Raw genomic sequence first — 22,111 nt, forward strand, 5'->3', positions numbered from 1 at the left:
AATGTTGAAAGAGTATAAAAATATGATACGGTGCCAACAATGTAAAAACGTCAGAGAAATTACAAAAACACCAGGCCGCCTAATTCAAGGTGATTAGACAATTGCCAGGGATGCGCCGAGTTGGTACCATTTGATTAAACGTGTAATAACAACTATATCCAATACGTTATCACGCACAAAAGAAGTCATAACGAGTTAATCCTGAAACTCCTCAATATCATATCATTGAATGGAATGAGGCTTATCGTGCGTAATGGTCTGAGTATTTATGAGTATTTATGTCAGTGTTTGATTCCTTCAGGACATATTCAAAACACAAGATACAGTGATGTTTTCCATTGTACTGACTTGTGTAGGTCAACGTTCATCGTATCCTACGGAGGAACCATGAACTAATATGCGGGGTAAAAGAAAGTACCCCCCTGTTTGATGGTGGCAAAAAATGAAATTGTGATGTATCCATGGTGATGTACTTGACAGAGGTATCATAGCTGTGTTTGGGCCTATTGTTTGCAGAGTTTCGTCGATTATTCAATTCAATTCTTTATTGTATGAAAGGCCACATGTCCATGTACAACGGAGTTACATAACATATTTTATAAAATACAAAGTCAAGGTAACAATTCACTTCGTAACATAAAAGCATTATGTATGTACAAAGCCAGTTGATGTTATGTTATAAGATCCTTGCAAGACAGTAATGAAGACAATCTTATAGCATTAAAATGAGATAAAGACCACTGCGGTAAGTACTTGTCTCTTAGATTTTCGTATATAGGGCAAATAAACATAAAATGGTATTCATCTTCGACAACAATGTCACAAAATGGGCATAACCGTAACGATTTCTCAGTAGATGAAAATCTCCCTGTGTTAATTTTTAGATCATTCAGGCCAAGTCTAAAACGAAAAAGGGTGTTACGAGAATTCCTGTACCGTAAATTTGATAAATAAGATTCTGGTTCAAGCAATGACTTGAATTGGCGATAAGTATCATATCTTGAACTTTCATAAATATCTGAATGCCATTTCTGATGAAACATATCAATGGCACGCATGCGAAAGTCGATTTCGTCGATTAGTTTCAGCCAATAACGCTTTGATAACGTTTGTAAATGTTTGGTCAAATCCAATTTTCAAGTGTATACTTTTCTGTTGCCCGGAGAATTGAAAATAAAAATTGAAACATTTGTTAACGAGTAGTATACAAAAACCTACCTGCAAGCAGTTTCGACCACGTACAGGGGCCTTGGTAAAATGATCCTGTGATGTTTACAATCCCAAGACAATGCCCTACCTTTAGTCACACCGTGTTTTCTTTAAGGGAGGGACACAGCGGAGTTGATAAACCTACCACATGTATATGCCTCGGATTTAATTTCTAAACAGTAACATATCATTAAATTTACATTGCATGGTTTCCTCTGAGAACAAACTATGGTCTGTAGATTTCTTTTATCGTTGCGAAATCGAACAGAGATATTACTAAGATTGGATGTGAAGCGTATTAGTTGTTGATCACTCATGGATGTCTGTTGGTATACCCTCCCAGTGGGGCATCGTGCGGGATAATTGAAATAGACACGGTAGATGTCATGTATATTTCATGTCACGCTGGGATAGGTTGGGCCGCACTTCATCGGTTCGGATTCATGCCGGGGAAAAAATGTTTCTTTTTATGTTTCTAAGGGAATGGTTGTGTAATGGAAGATAAAAAATGTAAAGTTTAACTGGTAATTCGGATAAAACGAACCACAGAATATCCGATGGTCATTTAGAACTTATTAATATTTTTTGTATCCATTGATGACCAATTGATGAAACAAAACCTGTGAATGATATATATAATTATTATATTGTTATATCGGGAATATAAAAATAAAAATATTCTACTGTTCATATCTCCCATAGACGTTCCTTATAAGGAACGTCTATGGGAGATATGAACAGTCGAATATTTTTATCACCAGTTTATCGAATTGTTTGACGTCTTATAATGAGAAAATATCTCATCAGATAAGGTAAAAATGTCTCATCAGATAAGGTATAGGAACGTCGTCTATATGCCAGTATATTTCCATCACATTTATCTTGGGAGTTAGTGAGTGAGTATAGTTTGACGCCGCTTAAAACAGTATTCCAGAGTCATATAACGGCCTGTCCGAAGTGATGCAGGTCTCAGACGTTTACCACACGAGCACGGGTACTGTGTTGACAAACCTAGAAACATACTCGGGGCGAAGCGGGATTCGAACCCATGATCATAGGTTTCTGGGGTACAAAAGATACGCAGCTGGACACAGCTAATTGCGGCGCCTTAGACGACTGGGCCGACCGTGCCCCAACCCGTGCTCCCCATGTGTCTTGGAGTGAAATAGATAAAGGCATTGAACACGCCGTCATACCTATGGGAATTCCGGGTGAGAATATAGGCATTCAGCAACCTATGGTAAGACTGGGCGTCACATGTACATGGTGTACGGATGTGAAGAGTCGAACCTGGCCACCTTACTGCCTCGAATATTCTGTGATAAGCGGATTCAGTATAAGGAACACTAAGACGCAGTTTGGACATAAAACGTTTCTGCCAGAGAATTGATTCGATATAAACATACCTCGAGACAAACGAGTAACAGGGGGAGACCATAGATCCCTTCAACAATAGCCAGTAAATGTATATGATATATATACGTGCCGAGAATACACGTATTTAAACCCTGGAACTAAAATCAGGTTTATCAACCTTTAGAACCTAGGCCTGGATACTAAAAATTTGTAAACACGACTTAAATGCGTCACTTAAACATCAAAAGAACAGACCAATGTGTCTTGTTCCAATGGAAGCCCCTCACAGCGATTACATCTTGAGAAAAAGTCTTCATTATTCATGTAATACTGCCAGATTACATGTGTTTCGAAACGAGGGGATAACTCGAGATTGATTTCTCAATTTAAACCCACGTGTTAAAAGAAAGGCTGAAAATCTCATTTTAAGCCCATGAGATAAAGCACGGGTCAGGTCTTAAATACGCGCACACCCAGTATGTAATGACATCAGCTAGGGGCAACCCGACTGTCAGGCCCATGCGATTAACTTGCATTAGACACTCACTTATTACTTAAACCTCTGTAATCCGGACATCACTTGACCCCCTGCCCCCACGTTCACTGATGGTTGCTGCCATTAAAGGGACATTACCGAGCATTCATTAATCCGGACATTTGTCAATAAACACAATTTCACTGAAACGAAAATTGTTCTACGAAAGACGTGTTGTTAAAACGTGTATGAACTAAAGGGTTGACTTAAGCCACTATTAGCACAAACACATTTGTATAACGAGAGCCTATTAACCATCAAACCTGATCCAGATTAAGCAGTAAGCACTAACCCATGCTGCTTGGGGCATAAGAAATAATATCAGCCTGGTCACCCGATCATGGACGTGTAGCCACTTATAGAAACATCCCAGCAATATCCCGCAATGAGACACACAGTCAGGTATAACACACATTGTATCTATGTGGGGAGCTAACGCGGGTCGTTGCCACTTCAACCACTAGACTTCCTGCAGCGATTCATACTGTTTAATTACTCAATCACCGTATCGACGGATACGAAGTGCATGAGATCCTTATAATGTTCTGTCTCGAACAACCCGTTAGGTAGTTAGTCATATATCCTTGTATGGTATGACAGATGACACAGCGTAGATACGATGTTCCGTCATACGCACAAAGATACAGGTGACATAACTTGTAAGGATTAGTTAATGAGAACGGTGCTTGGTCTACTGGAACAATGTTCCGCCATACACACAAAGATCTAGGTGACATAGCTTGTAAGGATTAGTCAATGAGTACGACGTTTGGTCTAATGGAACAATGTTCCGCCATACCTACAAAGATCCAAGTAATAGAGCTAGCAGGGATTAGTCACTGATTTCCGTGTTAGATCTATTGGAGTGAGTGAATATGGTTTTACGCCGCTTTTAGCAATATTCCAGCAATATCACGGCTGGGGACACCAGAAATGGGCTTCACACATTGTACCCATGTCGGGAATCGAACCCGGGTCATCGGCGTGACGGACGAACGCTTTAACCACTAGGCTACCCGACCGCCCCTAGATCTATTGGAACAGTGTTTAGTCATATCACGGCGGGGACACCAACATTGGGTGTCACACATCGTATCCATATGGCGAATGGAACCCGGTAGTTCGTCGAGATGTACCATAGCTTAAACCACTGGGCTACGCTGTCGTCCCCAAACGTTGTTAGAACACGCTATACATTACACTTAGTTGAACCAGCTCACTCGTGTTCCAGGGGATGTAATATGACACTAAAGCAGTGCGAATCTAAATGTTTGTTATCTGGATGTGGTAGAGTCAACAAGACTAAGTGGGCCATCAATAGCTCGTGGCATACACATTAAATCACATTCAACACATCTCCCACTTGCATGGGATTTAAAGATCAGTCGAGATAAATTTAATTTCAGGGTTGACCAAGGAACGGATTCATTTCAGATTTGTTCGATATGTCCACATGCTTTGAAGCACTTAATGCTCCCTGTGATGTCAAAGATAAAAAACATGATCTGATTTGGCATTTTGTGCAAACGATCGCCATCTTTCGTGTTGTATTGGTATAATCTGTCTGGCAGGAACTTTCAATGTCCCTGGCATGTGCTATAACGATTGAACTGCGTTTCTTGTCGTGACACAGAAATATTGTAATCACTGTATGCAGTTAAAATTCTCCAGTGATAGTTGTGTGAATTACCACAATATCTGACCCTGACCCGCCCCGATCATGACCCACGGATTTACAGCATCCTACCCGTGGGGAAACATTTACAGCATCCTACCCGTGGGGAAACATTTACAGTATCCTACCCGTTGGGAAACATTTACAGCATCCTACCCGTGGGGAAACATTTACAGCATCCTACCCGTGGGGAAATTCGAAACATTTACAGCATCCTACCCGTGGGGAAACATTTACAGCATCCTACCCGTGGGGAAACATTTACAGCATCCTACCCGTGGGGAAACATTTACAGCATCCTACCCGTGGCGTGAGTGAATGTTGATTTACAGTGGGTCAACCATCACATCGAAATATCATAATAAGCAGTCGCACCATAACAGTACGTACGTATTACGATTGTGTCACACCATGTGTCTGGGTACAACCTAGTACTATTGTGTAAGAGCGTGTGTTTGGAAACAACACAGTACGATTGTGTGAGAGCGTGTGTTTGGATAAAACACAGTACGATTTTGTTAGAGCGTGTGTTTGGACCCAGCACAGTGCTATTGTTTATACTATTGTGTTAGAGCGTGTGTTTGGATACAACACAGTACGATTGTGTGAGAGCGTGTGTTTGGATACAACACAGTACGACTGTGTGAGAGCGTGTGTCTGAATACAACACAGTACGATTGTGTGAGAACGTGTGTTTGGATACAACACAGTGCGATTGTCAGCATGTGTCTGGATACAACGCAGTACGATTGTCAGCATGTGTCTGGATACAACACAGTGCGATTGTCAGCATGTGCCTGGATACAACACAGTACTTTTGTGTGAGAGCGTGTGTCTGGATACAACACAGTACTATTGTGTGAGAGCGTGTGTCTGGATACAACACAGTACGATTGTGTGAGAACGTGTGTCTGGATACAACACAGTACTATTGTGTGAGAGCGTGTGTCTGGATACAAGACAGTACGATTGTGTGAGAACGTGTGTCTGGATACAACACAGTACTATTGTGTGAGAGCATGTGTCTGGATATAACACAGTACTATTGTGTGAGAGCGTATGTCTGGATACAAGACAGTACTATTGTGTGAGAGCGTGTGTCTGGATACAACACAGTACTATTGTGTGAGAGCGTGTGTCTGGATACAACGCAGTACTATTGTGTGAGAGCGTGTGTCTGGATACAACACAGTACTATTGTGTGAGAGCGTGTGTCTGGATACAACACAGAATGATTGTGTGAGAGCGTGTGTCTGGATACAAGACAGTGCGATTGTGTTAGAACGTGTGTCTGGATACAACATAGTACGATTGTGTGAGAGCGTATGTCTGGATACAACACAGTACGATTGTGTTAGAACGTGTGTCTGGATACAACACAGTACTATTGTGTGAGAGCGTGTGTCTGGATACAACACACTACGATTGTCACAGCATGTGTCTGGGCACAACACAGTGCGATTGTGTTAGAGAGCGTGTCTGTTAACAACGTGGTACGATTGTGTTAACGCTTTGCTGTTTACACACCAGATTACCATATATAGTTGTGAACTCAGTGCCTCCCCCGACGGACAATATTTGTGACGCTAGTATCTAAGTACAACCACGTTCGATTAAACAGAGTATGGGTTTTAGTGAAGTGACGTGCGATCGGGACTCTGACCTACATGTCAAGGTCATTGCTACGCATCAGTGATTGCAAGGAAGGAAAGACACGTTGTGATGAAATACTGCTGTTGAACAGAGATACCCACTCAGACACAGTATACTGACTCCGAGCCGACCAGTCCTCGTTTATACCCTTAATGCCGAGCGCCAGGCGGGGCAACAACAAGCACCATCTTCACGTATTTTGGTATTCCGGGGCCGGGGATCGACAGAGAAAAGAAAGCAATAAATGAAGGAAATGAATGAGAGAGTATACTCTTCTAATTAATCATTTGTAATAATTATTGAATGGTATTTCAGGTGCAGTGACAGTTCCACCACTTACCCCATGTACTTCGATCGGCTCAGGGATCTTGATGGAGAAATTCTTCATGTCTGGGCTACTTACGCTTATTCAGCATAGTCGTCACAGAACACTTTGAGGAGTATCAATCTTACAAATGATCCACCTGACCCGCTATCGTTTCATTGTCACGGACAAAAAATGCTATCTGTTCATATCACAATCTGTATCCGTGGGAATCTCTTAACGATATAGTCCAGTGTCCCTCGTTGAATGGCACGAAGATTAATGTCAGACGTAAGCAGACGACAACTCCACCAGAAGATTTAGGGATTTGGCGGGAAACCACGTCGGCGGGCGATATGGAGCCGAGTCGCAAAACAAACAATGGTTAATATATATAAGTCTCTACCATCCATGTAGACTGGTAATCGTCAAACAATGGTTTGCCTTACAGGTGTCGTCTGTCAACGGTTAGGCTATACCATGAGTTAATGCTCTTTAACGGTTGCCAACAGCCTAGATATAAACCACGCACTTGTTGGCATGTCGATATGTATTTTTTACTAGATGTCAATTCGGATTATTGGAAAGTCATTTTTTTCACAAAGACGTCCAATCTCAGTTTGAGTCCTGTGTTCAACGTCTGATTAAATAACACTGTATTGTCTCTCAAGGCCCTTCTGTGAGACAGCGTTCACCGGAAGCCGTCTGCTGTCAACAAAGCTTGCAATAATGTCCAGAATAGTTGCGTCGTCACACATAAGAAAATCCTTAGCGATATGTCCAAGATATGCTTCGCGATCGACCACCTCCTGGACAAAGCGTTTGCTATCTGACTTTTTTCTTCGACTGAAGGAAAGCCTTAAGCTGATTGATACAAAGAATGCCGGTGACTCCATGGTCTATTCTAGACGAAGTCAGCGTTCTAAGTCCTCTGACTTTCTGCTTGATAAATGTTTGATGTTATCTCCGGCCCTAACTGCATGCGGCACGTCAACATTTTCTGGTAAAAGACCAAGCACATCGGGTAAAAGACCCCTAACGGTCTTAATCTGGACAACGATCGCTTCAATTGTAGCCACACTAGATGGGCCGAATCGATATCGACCTAATGTCGTAACGGCAGAACACAGAGCAACGTCACGCCAAACTGGAGTCTTTGTGATCATTTCAACAAGATACAGGGTAGTGATGTTATCATAACAGGCAGTGAGACGGGCGGTTACTTTTTATACTCTATTGTCTGTTATTGTTGAATATTGTTTTGATTTGTGACATACTGGTTTCCATAAAAACAACAAATCCTACGTCCCAGTTTGTTTACTTTTCTATTGTAGCTTGCTTCTAAGGGGGCTGTGGGCTAGGTCAGTGGGTTAACTTTTACTCGCCACTCCAAAGACTCGGGTTCGATTCCCAGTGTGTGTACATTACGCAAAGCCACCGCCGTTATGCTGCAGGAATATTGCTTATAGGGGTTCAAAACAATACTGGTCTGATTTTATTAGACTGAGTTGGCGTTAACGCCTAGAAAGTATCCCTATATTAGAGTGAGTGAGAGGGTAACGCCGCTTTGATCAGTGTTCCACTTAATACACGGCGTGTCAGGTTAGTATGGGACGAGAGCCCGAAGTGATGGTCCTAGACCTTTACCACTCTTGTGAAACCCACGAGTATGGGTATGGTGCTGACAAACCTAGAAACATTAACCGGTATTCCAACCATAAGCGTGTTTCTGGCTTTGCCCAAGGGACGCAACTCTGCACAGCGATTTACGGCCCGACGCTTCAGACAACCGTGTCACTCGTCCCCTCCCTATAATCCTACGACAAGGCTGTAAATCCATGTGCAGAAATGCATAGCTTTTCTCGAGGTGAGGTGAACTTTGCACGTGTGTGTGTCTGTACTTGATAGGACTAATTGGGGTTTCATTGTGCTAGTCCACTGAGATGCCGTGCCGTGGACATTCAGACAACGTATACTAACCCCGAACCGACCAGTCCTTGTTTTAGACTCGCCAGGCAGGGTAATAAAAAGTACCATCTTTTAACGTCTTTTGGAATGACGCGGCCGTGGATCGAACCACCGAGCATTCGCTCCCAGCCAGACATCCTATCCACTTGATCACGAAGACGGTAGCTTTATTTAAAGAATAATACAGACATATGACTGTTTGGACCAAAACTGATCGCCAATTCAAATGAAAAGAAATGTTTTGTGAAACAGTTTCCATAGCTACCGAGAACAATATGCTCGTAGTTTGTCGTGTTAAAAGCACAGGACAACGATTTGCATAAATATGTGTGTCTAACATTTGTGCTGAGTTAGCAAATGATTGTTTTTTAACACCGTAGTCGGCAATAAACGATATTTGTAACGGCTAGGCCATGCAGACTATGCAGTCGCACAGTCGGGTCACCCGTGCATTTCAGTCTACTGGCGGTGGAAAACAAAACCTAGTTCCACTGTACTAAAATGACAAATGAAAGTATATACCCATGTTTGACGGTGGCTTGAAATGAAACAAATAGGAAATGGTTATTCGAAGGGGATGTATTTGATACGTGTATCAGAGTTGTGCGTTAGATCTTAAGTTTGCAGTGTTTGGGAGACTGTTTTCAGCCTAGTAACGTTTTGTAATTTGTTGGTCAAATTCAGTTTTCAAGTGTACACTTTGTCCTGCCCGGTAGTTGATTACATTCACTTTAAGAATAGGTGTATTCCATATACATTTCAGAAAGTTGTATGCGATGTATTCTCATTGACTGAGCTCTCTGTTTATATCAAAGATGTAAACCTTTAGTTTATACTGCTCATAGTGCAATTATTCAATGTAGTAGTTAAAGCGTTGGTTCCCGCCTAGGCTCCTGGTCTCGAGGTGCGGTGGGGAGGCCTAGTAGTTAAAGCTTTGGTTCCCGCCTAGGCACCTGGTCTCGAGGTGCGGTGGGGTAGCCTAGCGGTTAAAGCGTTCGCTCGTCACGCCTAATACCCGGGTTCCATTCCCCCATGGGCACAATGCGTGAAGCCAATTTCTGGTGTCCCCCGCCGTGATAGTGCTGGAATATGGCTATCATCGGCGTCAAACCATACTCCCTCACTCACTCCTGATGTCATATGGGCACTCCTGATGCCCCATTCTGTGCTGTGGCTGAAATGTTGCCGACATCCTGCAAGTCAATCTCTGTCACGAACCCACGAAAACACATTCAACATTCAACGCAGGTAGACATCTATTCAATTAAATGATATACCTGCAAACACATACATCTAATTGCAAGGAAAGTTTCACAAACCTTTCTGCCAGAACTGTATGTGGTGTGCTCTGATTTCTGGCCCTTCACACAACAAGCCGTGTCGCGTCCCCTATTGTGACACCTATTCAATTAACACTTAGAGCGTCATGGTCCACAAAGAAAGGTGGGCAAGCAGACAGACATCAGGGCAATGATAGCAAGACCACATGTCACTATTCCCTGTAATTGCTGTTTACCAAGGGGCATATTTTCTTCTGGTGTCACTCCAGAATAGAAGAATATTTATTGCTCGAGGATCGGTATTCTTGTGTGTTATTTGCGCTCTTTATCATATATCATTGCACTAACATTGGAGTCTACGTGTATTTGTACGTTGTGTTTTGTGATATGATACTAGATATATGTGCTGCTTGGCCTAGCCGTGTGAGATGGGTTGTGTGTTTATACAATGTAAGTAGACCTAAAAGTTTTGTGAGGTTATTTAATTACGCTTTACCGTGAATAAAGATGTAGATCGAGGACACCCATGTCATGAAATATATAATTGGGCAAAAGGGTTCCAACCCAAACCAGATATTCCCATGGAGGAAATACATATCCCCCCTTCCTCAATACCAAGGTTCAGCGAAGAGTGCCGGAGAGCGGAAGGTCGATCTCCTGGCCGCGTCACACCTGGCGTTAGGCATCAACAGGGGATAAAACAAAAGGTTGTCGGTTCGGAGTCAGTCTACTGTGTCTGAGTGGTGATCATGTGTATCAAACTGTTGCATGGTATCTCAGAGGGCAAGTAGATATACGCACGCACGCACGCACGCACGCACGCACGCACGCACGCACGCGCATGCACGTCTCAATCTCAGTTCAATAATCTTACACTCAACATTAAACCCCGCCTCACCTCGCCTCACCTCGCCTCACCTCACCTCACCTCACCTCACCTCACTGACGTCGAAAAGTACAACTCAGTCCACTGCTGTCCGCTGACGATGGCCCCCGACCCCTATCGATTCTCCACTTGGGTACAACTTGTGAAGCCCACTGCTTATATATTGCTGGAATATTGCTACACTTTGCTTACAACCTTACTCACTCTATATTATGGCTTTGCAGTACCTATGGTGTTTACGTCGTCAACTTATCAATAACAACGCCCCACTCCTTCATGTAAGTGTCTATGTTCACACTTACCGACGATGGGCGTAGCGGGCCCTGCCTGGTTAGGACAGAGGCAGGTCTGACGCGCCTGATGATGTCCGACTGCGTCTCGCTGATGTCGTTGACAACATCGTCGCTGTCATCCTCGTCAAGTGGCGCTGCGTCTGGGATAACCACCTTGATCTCAACTGGCATAATGATGCATTATATATAATACTAGTTATCCAGTTGGCCACACTACATTGCTACAGTCTACATACGTTGATTGTATGTCTCTGTGGTCAGGGCTGATAGGTTGTGTTGAAATGTGATGGAAGCATTGATCCTTGTCTGTCACTCAGGGCGCACAGGATCAAACGTGTCACCTCTGTATTTCGTCGTGGTGTGCTTGAAGATCTTGTCACGATGGTCTTAACTAATGATACTGATCCACTGAACACTGCTACTTTCTATTGATCTTTAGAGGCTGCATCTCGTTCTGATGACCATTGTTTATGACCTTGGAGATAATCCAATAGGATCAACCCTGGTGTCAAAATATGTTTGTGTAATGTTGCCACGATCAAATCCACCATACGTATTATCCTCTTAGTGTAATCAGCTCAATGACGTTTCCTTACAGGGAATATACAGCACACCCCGTCCAACGCCAACTAGAGCTCCCGTCCTTTTCCCCTCTTTGAAGTCTTTCTCTGGAAAAAGAAATACAATTATTAAAAAAAACAATTTCATGACTTAAACCTAGCAAATCGTCATATACCCACCTGAGCATTATAGATCACAACATGATATTTAATAACCAAAGTTGGTAGCAGTGTTTATTTGTTTGTTTATCTTAACGACCTAAATGTTGACATTACCGTGTACATTGCTTCCTCCCAAATGCTATACTCGATGACATTGTCAAGTCCTTGTAATGAACAAAAACCAGTTTACCGTCTCTGAAGCGTGACGTATTCCGTGGTTATATTCAGGTGTGATTCCTCTATATCTAGGTAGAGTGTGATACCAACAGGCCTACATATATTGATTAGTCCCACTAATTCACACACACTTGCCACCCAGGTTACTCATTACTGATGTACCGTAAATACCTACAACTGCGTCTACGCTAGTGTCGTGGTGTTATATACATATTGTCTCAGACAAAAAGAATAATTCGTATTATATTTCAAAAGCTTCGGAGGTTGGATCTCGTAACCGTATATGCATTCATGCGATGACCCCCATATGAGAAGCAATAGCCCATGGAGCTTTCTGTTTGTAGTGAGTGAGTGAGTATTGTTTACGCCGCTTTTAGCATTATTCCAGCAATATCACGGCCGATAGGTTGTGTTGAAATGTGATGGAAGCATGGTTCCTTGTCTGCACACCAGAAATAGGCTTCACACATTGTACTCATGTCGGGAATCGAACCCGGGTCTTCGGCGTGACGCGCTAACGCTTTAACCACGAGGTTACCCGACCGCCCCCTTACTGTTTGTATGCCTGGTGTACGTGCATAGAGTGAGTTTTGTTTGAACAGTTTTACAGTTATATCACTGCGTGTCAACTTAGATTGCCTTCCAGCTCTTTATAGATTGTTAGCAGTTTGGTGAAACCCAAGAGCAGTTATATGGTGCTGACAAACCAAGAATATTATCAGGACAAATATTGAATTCGAACCCACGACCATAGGACTCAAAGAAACTAAGAAACTCATCTTTGCACATCGTAGACGAATGGGCCATCCGTGTCCGGAGTAGCGTACCACAAGCATAGCTAGTAATGAGAAAGCAGAACACCATGCTTACTGTCCGTTCAGTGTGGTTCACGGTGCATTGGTGGCCCAGTCGTCTTAGGCGCCGCGATTAGCTGTGCAGAGTTGCCTCGCTTGGGCACGCAAGAAACCTATGATCGTTGTTTCGAAGTCCAAATTAGGTTTGTCTGCACTATACCCGTGCTCGTGGGTTTCACTGAAGTCGTAAACGTCTAAGACCTGCATCACTTCAGGCTTTCCTCCCGCATTTAGCTGACACGCCGTGATATAACTGGATTACTTTTTAAAGCAGCGTTTAACCCAACTCACTCACTCACTCACTCACTCAAGCATCATGGTTCACGTGGTGACGTGTCAATAGGACCCATGCCAGTGAACATATACGAAACAGCATGCCCATACAGATCACAAAGCAGCATGGGTGTTTTTTCCAACGTGCTGTATATGACTCATTACCTGTGTGGGCGGCTATACACCACCAGAGCCTGTGAACCATGTCATTTTTTGTTCTCACTCAGAAATACAAATACATTTTCTGTTTATTTCGGTTTATATATCAGAATATGTCATTCCTAAGAATGTGTTATTGTCCAGATAAATAACGAGATAGATAGCCACAATTGGATACGCCTATATTAGAAAGATAATGTTCTATCTACGGTAGAGCTACGGCCCTGCTTATCCGCCAAGTAGATCATGTATCACGGGTGAATCCGTCAATAACTTGCCGAGCACTTACAAAGTATTGACAACTGGAAAGGCAACACGTACATATCCTAATCGCTAGGGCTGTATATGAATATGGCTGTCAACCTAGAGTTAGATGTCTTTCTTCATCGATATGTGCACTAAGGTCGAATCTACAGTGGAACACGCCTTTCCCTATACACATGAGTGATTTAGATATAAGTCTAAGATATAAGCATTTCTGTATACACACATTTAAATGTTCCCATGTGTTTCGGAAATGAAAACGTTTGGGAAAAGTCTGATAGATATGGGAAGTTATTCTGATATTGACCCAGGCATTCTGAACACTTGCATAACTTCAACATAAGCAGTCCTTCGGGATGACAGTGATAGAGATCCACGTACAGACAAAGAAAGCGGGTATTGAATATCTGACACTTGCCTTCCTTTACTAATGTCTACCGTAGCTATTCCTTATACCTCGGTGATAAATGGGACAAGGTTAATCGTCCAATGTAAGTACCACATCAACCTTCAAATTATTAAGAAAGAGAAATGTGCGGGAATCAAATAACTTCTTAATTTAATATTTAAAAGAACACGGGTCATAACGACCTGACACAATGATTAGACCGAAAAGTGATTTTCCTCGTGATTGATGCAGTGATGCACCGGGTACATGGGTCATGTTACTGAAGCCAGACTCTCCACGTTGTTAGACCAGAGGACGCTGTGTTGCCCTGCATTCAGGAGACGGAAATAGTTACTTCACTTCACGACGTCCCAATTATTAAATCGATACCAATAATCCTGGATATTGGAATAAAGTTGTTCAGAAATAAACACGATTTATGTGATTGATAAAGTCTACGGTCTTTGAAAAATAAATGCCAACGATTTATCAGGTAAATCAAACTTGGTTTTATCTGTATACAACACGCTGTAATGGCTGCAGGATAATTGGGTAATATTGAGACAGGGCAATTTGGACGCTAAATAACAACTGTCTGGTTCATGTCACCAACAGGTGCGGTGAACACCGTGTGTGGACAGGTACTCTGTGACTGACGGCCATTGGATCATACAATAATACTACAACTAAACGCAGGGGTGATAAGGGCCCTTTAGAAACGTCAAACTGGTCTCATATATTGAAATAATATTATTGAACATGCTCTATGGCTGACAGCAAGCGTTTGTCTTTCTTACTCCTTAAGGTTTTCAACTAACGACGTGATCAAGTGCGTGATGCCGGGTTCTGTTTCTAAGCTCCGTCCCTGATTCGCCTACATACGGCGATTTCAATTAAGTGTGCCCGACATTGGTTTGGCCCTGACTGGGGATTGTGTGTTTCATTATATACATCAAACATTTAAGCGAGTGGTTAACACCAACTCTTCTTTCACAGCCAGCATATTGCCGTGAATGGGAGGGTAAAACGTAAGTACTGATTAATGCATCAGTGCTGATGTCAGATCCAGCACGGCGAAACGTAGGATACAAACTGTGATGTACCGTTACAGCCATGACATGCCAACTGTGAAATAGCGTTACAGCCATGACATACAAACTGTGATGTACCGTTACAGCCATGACATGCCAACTGTAATGTACCGTTACAGCCACGACGTGCCAACTGTAATGTACCGTTACAGCCACGACGTGCCAACTGTAATGTACCGTTACAGCCACGACGTGCCAACTGTGAAATACCGTTACAGCCATGACATGGAAACTGTGATGTACCGTTACAGCCATGACGTGCCAACTGTAATGTACCGTTACAGCCACGACTTGCCAACTGTGAAGTACCGTTACAGCCATGACGTGCCAACTGTGAAATACCGTTACAGCCATGACATACAAACTGTGATGTACCGTTACAGCCATGACATGCAAACTGTGATGTACCGTTAGAGCCATGACGTGCCAACTGTGATGTACCGTTACAGCCATGACGTGCCAACTGTAATGTACCGTTACAGCCATGACATACAAACTGTGATGTACCGTTACAGCCATGACGTGCCAACTGTAATGTACCGTTACAGCCATGACATGCAAACTGTGATGTACCGTTACAGCCATGACGTGCCAACTGTGATGTACCGTTACAGCCATGACATGCCAACTGTGAAATAGCGTTACAGCCATGACATACAAACTGTGATGTACCGTTACAGCCATGACATGCCAACTGTAATGTACCGTTACAGCCACGACGTGCCAACTGTAATGTACCGTTACAGCCACGACGTGCCAACTGTAATGTACCGTTACAGCCACGACGTGCCAACTGTGAAATACCGTTACAGCCATGACATGGAAACTGTGATGTACCGTTACAGCCATGACGTGCCAACTGTAATGTACCGTTACAGCCATGACATACAAACTGTGATGTACCGTTACAGCCATGACATACAAACTGTAATGTACCGTTACAGCCATGACATACAAACTGTGATGTACCGTTACAGCCATGACGTGCCAACTGTAATGTACCGTTACAGCCATGACATACAAACTGTGATGTACCGTTACAGCCATGACGTGCCAACTGTAATGTACCGTTACAGCCATGACATGCAAACTGTGATATACCGTTACAGCCATGACATACAAACTGTGATGTACCGTTACAGCCATGACGTGCCAACTGTAATGTACCGTTACAGCCATGACGTGCCAACTGTGATGTACCGTTACAGCCATGACATACAAACTGTGATGTACCGTTACAGCCATGACGTGCCAACTGTAATGTACCGTTACAGCCATGACATACAAACTGTGATGTACCGTTACAGCCATGACATACAAACTGTGATGTACCGTTACAGCCATGACGTGCCAACTGATATATAGCGTTACAGCCATGACGTGCCAACTAATATATACCGTTACAGCCATGACATGCCAACTGATATATACCGTTACAGCCATGACGTGCCAACTGATATATACCGTTACGGCCATGACATGCAAACTTCGATGTACCGTACGTTACAGCCATGACATGCAAACTGTGATGTACCGTTACAGCCATGATATGCAAACTGTGAAATATCGTTACAGCCAGGATATGCAAACTGTGAATTACCGTTACAGCCATCAAATCCAAACTGATATATACCTTTACAACCATGATATACAAACTGTTATATACCTTTACAACCATGATATGACAACTGCGATATACCGTTACAACCATGATATGCCAGCTGTTACATACCGTTACAACCATGATATGTAAATGTGATATACCGTTAGAACCCTGATATGAAAACTGTGATATATCGTTACAACCATGATATGCAAACTACGATTTACTGTTATAGCCAGGATATGCAAACTGTGATATATCGTAACAACCATGATATGCACACTGTGATATACAATAGCACTATGAATAGCAACAGTTGTGAGTGAGTGTGTTGGGTTTAGTGACGTTTGCAACAGTTTTACAGAACATCAGCTTGATGTGGGAGGAAACTCGTGAACATGGGTATGGTGCTGACAAACACAGAATCATTATCAGGGCGAACCGGGACTCGAACCCACTATGTCATTGGTTTTTAGCACGCTCTAGGGGCTGGACTTTGCACATCCCATTACGGGTTGTTAAACAGCTGTGCCACCTGTACAAGCTTGATGTTATTTTAGAGCTATGACATCAAGTAAGAACCTGTATGAAGAACAGACCATGTTGTATTGCAAGAGTGGTTGCTGACGCCCTATGATGTACAGTGAAAACGCATCTGTGTACGGCTCGCGATGGATCTTGGAGGGAGATTGAACATTTCACAAGAGACTGTGGAATATGTATAATTGATATGTTGGTTGAACTGTGTTAATGACGCGAGATGATTTATACTAACTGGCAAACTGACGAGGCGTCCATGCATAGGTTATTTTGCAAACCCGTTCGTTCCAAGTGACACGCATGGCCAATCATTACGTTGGTTCGAACTACAGAATCACCTCTCTACCTTTTGATTTACAATCTGTATACAGCAAGCACCCAGTGGAGATATAGTCATAGCAATGCAGCGATTGGTAGCCATGGATGTTTAATGCAATGACAGAGTTATTGTTGCCCTAGGCATGTGAATCATTTGCTGTCATTTTGACATTTGATACTGCTTAATGAATATAGTCGGAATCTTACAAAAGACTCTGCTTTTAGCAGAACTTCCATATGATTATAGAAAGGTTTTCTTTCGCATTTTAGGAGATAAACATACTATGTTTACTATGTAGAGCTAGGTTACCTGTAGATTTAACCCCACTTAATTGAATTTGGAACCGAAAGCACAGCCTGAGGTTTCAAATGTTAAATGTAGCGCGGTTAAATCTACAGGCAACCTAGCTCTTCATTCAAAACACAGTATGTTTCTCTTCATTCTACCATGACTAACGCGAACTCTTTGGTGTAAGCAAGTATATTGAGTGAAGCGGCATGGGATGAGTCCAATGTTTTGAGTGGGTTGCGTTCTGGGGCGGTATTCATAAACATTCTTAGAGTGCTAAAGAGGTCTTAAGTCTGAGAAAATTCTTAGAAATACCAAAAGTTACTCTTAAATCTAAGAATTTTCTTAAGTCATATTCATAAAAACTTTTAGCACTAAGAGTACTCCTAAAGTTAAGAGTACTCAAGAGGGCTTTTAATTACCTAAGAATTTTCTTAAGTATCCAATATGGCGGCAACTGGGGCACCACAGCTGCATCAGCTGAGAACTTTCAGGCCAAGGAAAAACATTTTCAGTGTGTATTCAGACACGGAACTTATCCAGCGGTTTCGTCTTGACAGTGCAGGTATATTATTTGTCACGAATTTAATCAGGGATAGGCTTACCTCCCCTACACAAAGAAACAATGCTATCACCCCGGAGATGAAAATAGCTGTCATGCTGCGTTATCTTGCAACTGGGAAAATGCAACTGTGTAACGCCGATGATCTTGGAATAAGTCAGCCATCCATAAGCCGTATTGTCAGTGAAACCATTGATGCATTGTCAACACCGGCTATTGTCCGACAATTTGTCAAATTACCTGTTCTACGAACAGACATCCAACGTAATCAAGCAGCGTTCATGACAATTGCTGGCTTTCCTGGCGTATTTGGTGTAACTGACGGCACCCATGTCCGCATAATTGCCCCGAGTGTCGATCAGCCGGAGTACGTTTGTAGGAAACATTTCCACAGCATTAATGTGCAGATAGTATTTGATGCTCACTACAACATACTTGACATCGTTGCCAAGTGGCCAGGATCTACGCACGATGCAAGAATTTTAAATGAGAGCGGTGTCCGAACCGCATTCGAACAATATTTCATCCCTCAAGGCTGCCATTTGCTTGGAGACAGCGGCTATCCGTGTTAAAGAAGTTGTTATCCATAAAATTGTGTCTACCTTGTCACCCGTCAACTTCTAAGTAATGCCTATCAAACAAGTTAACACAAGGTGGGATTAATATACAAAGATAACAAAATAACAGAATAGCTCTGTAGCGTCGTGACATAGAATAAAAGAAGTTGCCATCTACAAAAAAACTTCTAAACGCCTATCAAACACTTTAAACGGGTTTTTATTTTGTGATATAATCCTCGCTTGTAAATATAAGTAAGCATGTATACACTCTCAGCAATGCATAAAGAAATACCTTTGTTTGATACTCTCCTAGTCGGCGTCTGACTTCCTATTACAATCCTCACCTGGTAGGTCCTAGACAAGTGAGTGGTGCAGTAACGTCAAGCCTTCCTCTCAGCTACTGGAGTGTCCCCGTGTTAACTAGCTCGGTGTTCCAGTTGGAGAGCATACACAATAACACTACACCACCTAACATATGTACATAGGCTTGTGGAGGATTACCGACACTAGAGTTCGTATCTCACTATTGTAACAATTTAAACTGTGTATATTAGGGTCACATGAGGCCATTTCCTGCGTTTATTGTTCTGTGGGGACAAAGCCGTTGTTGAAATGTGGTAAAGTAGAGTTAACGCTAACCCAGGGTTCGAGGTTAGTTTTTTATACGTGCTTGTCTTACACTCATAGTGTGCGGATTCATATTAATCCTCTCTGACAGTAACGGTGTGTGATCTGATAAATACATAATCGCTGTTCCCTTTGCAGGTTGATCAGTGATTTTTGTGAGGACAGTACCGACTATAACATATACTAAACAACAAAAGTTCCTGTGACATTGAATAGTGAGTGAGTGAGTGAGTTGGGTTTAACGCCGCTTTTAACAGTATTCCAGTCATATCATGGCGTGTCAGCTTAATGTGGGAGGAAAGCCCGAAGTGATGCAGGTCTCAGACGTTTACCACTTTGGTGAAACCCACGAGCACGGGTATGGTGCTGACAAACCTAGAAACATAATCGGGGCGAACCGGGATTTGAACCCACAATCATAGGTTTCTGGCGTGCCCAAGGGACGCAACTCTGCACAGCGAATCACGGGGCCTTAGACGACTGGGCTGACATTGAATAAGATTTAATGCAAAGTTATGTTTGTTTACCAAATCTGAAACAATTTCGGTTTGCAACAGATAAAAGACTCCTGTAAGTTTTCAAATGGTTTAAATTTGCCATACTGACTTCAGGAAATGTGTGATTTCATGAAAAAAACCATGAACATGCCAAAATGTCAATTTACAAATTAATAGCGTGTGTCCACCTCTGGTTGCGATGCAAGCAACACATTTTCGTCAGGTGGAATAGACCATGTGTCGCACAAAGTCCTGTGGGATATCTGTCCATATCTGCTGGGTCATGTTTCGAAGTCCCTAGAGTGTCTGTTGAACACGTGGTTGACGTCGAAGGCGCCGATCCATCTCATCCCACATGTGCACGATTGGTGAGAGATCAGGGCATGACATTAACGTTGTTTTGTTGAAGAGAATCCTGAACAAGTCGAGCAATATAAAGCCGGGCGTTGTCATGTTGAAATGTAATGCCTGGGCCATGACGACCCAAAAACGGGCCGATGATCTCGTCACAGTAGCGCTGTCCATTGAGATTTCCCTCCACCACTATCAAACGGGTCCTTTGTCTTGCTGTAATCCCACCCCATACCATAACTCTGCCGCCCCCGAACCAATCTTCTTCCATGACACAATGATTGACGTAGCGTTCACCTTGACGTCGGTACACTCGAATCCGCCCATCGCTGTGGCTGAGGTGAAAACGAGACTCGTCAGTGAATAGAACTTGTCCCCACTGCAGCGTAGACGCTGTCTGCACCACTGTAGACGTGCTTGAGGTGGTTTCGTACGGTTTGTGAAGATATTCGTCGAAGGCCAGGGATGCCTCTTGCAGTCACTGTTGCTGGCTGGAATCGATTTCGTAGGTGTGTTGTTCGAATCCAGTTGTCTTGTCGATTATTGGTTACGCGTGGCCTGCCACTCCGAGGATGGTCTCTGACTGCATTCGTCTGTTGCCAACGTTGCCATAAACACCAAATGGTGTTTCTGTGGACGTTAAATTGTCTTGATCCTACTTCAAACATACCAATAGCTCGCAGACGCTCATTTTCGGACAGGCGTGGCATTTTGTAATGTTGAATAATTGCGTAATTTTGTTGTTTTTCTGATTGGTTGTTGTCAGCACGATGCTAAACAATGCATATGGAATCCCGTTAACGCACATGTTTTATACCCATTCTTGGGTAGTGAAATGCATGGAGCTTGCATAAAAGTCAAATTTTGCATCGAATGCATGCTTTTATGTAGCAGTTGCGTTTTTGTGACTTGATTCCATACATGTACTTCAATATTGAAAACCAAACTTTACTTGTTTGAAAAATACACTAAAATATTGGTGTCACAGGAACTTTTGTTGTTGAGTATATAATATAAAAGCGACAAAACCATTTTCTATTTTCAAAGAAATCTCTGCCAAAAGCAGTGTCCATTGTACGCATGTATTATGAAACTATAAAAAATGATAATACCAGGTGTTCGCGAAAAGTTAAGGGTATCCCGCCCACCGGCTATACACGTAATAAACACATGCAAAGACAAGTCAATGAACTTACGGTACAAGTTAAAGTAAGGAAATGCACCTGACATCATTTTGGTGACGTCAAATTTTGAAATGTCCTCCACATGTCTCCCATAACACATTTCGAAAGTTTTACTTAAGCCTTGAATGTTGTCACCTTGAACAAACCTTTTTCGTTTAGTCCAGACATTTTGAAACATCGACCCCTCCCCCAACCCACCACCACCACCACCCACGCAATCCCTACCCCTACACATGACCCATCGGTATGTAACGATACTGCCTCAGTGAATAAGTGAGTGGATGTGATTTAACACCGCATTCAGCAATATTCCAGCGATATCACGACGACCTGTAACTAACAGGTGCAAAGTGACTGAAACACCACCAACGATCCTAGATTGTCGAGATTTCAGTTTCTAGAGTCCCCAGCACAATCTAGCATTGTCTAACCTAATTTGGCTCATGACTGTTGCAACATATCCAATTCTTGTTTGGTTATAAAATGCTCGGCA

At 42.7% G+C, this 22,111-nt stretch overlaps 1 protein-coding gene across 1 annotated transcript; it reads left to right on the forward strand.

The window, feature by feature from the left end:
- Window positions 1–18,284: 18,284 nt before the first annotated feature.
- On the forward strand, window positions 18,285–18,971 carry LOC139473513 (putative nuclease HARBI1). Its single transcript, XM_071256136.1, has one exon. The coding sequence runs from the start codon at window positions 18,285–18,287 to the stop codon at window positions 18,969–18,971; it is 687 nt and encodes a 228-aa protein (XP_071112237.1).
- The last annotated feature ends 3,140 nt before the right edge of the window (window positions 18,972–22,111 follow it).

This window comes from Haliotis cracherodii, unplaced genomic scaffold, assembly GCF_022045235.1.
Source record: "Haliotis cracherodii isolate W230 unplaced genomic scaffold, xgHalCrac1.p SCAF_1, whole genome shotgun sequence".
NCBI lineage: Eukaryota > Metazoa > Mollusca > Gastropoda > Lepetellida > Haliotidae > Haliotis > Haliotis cracherodii.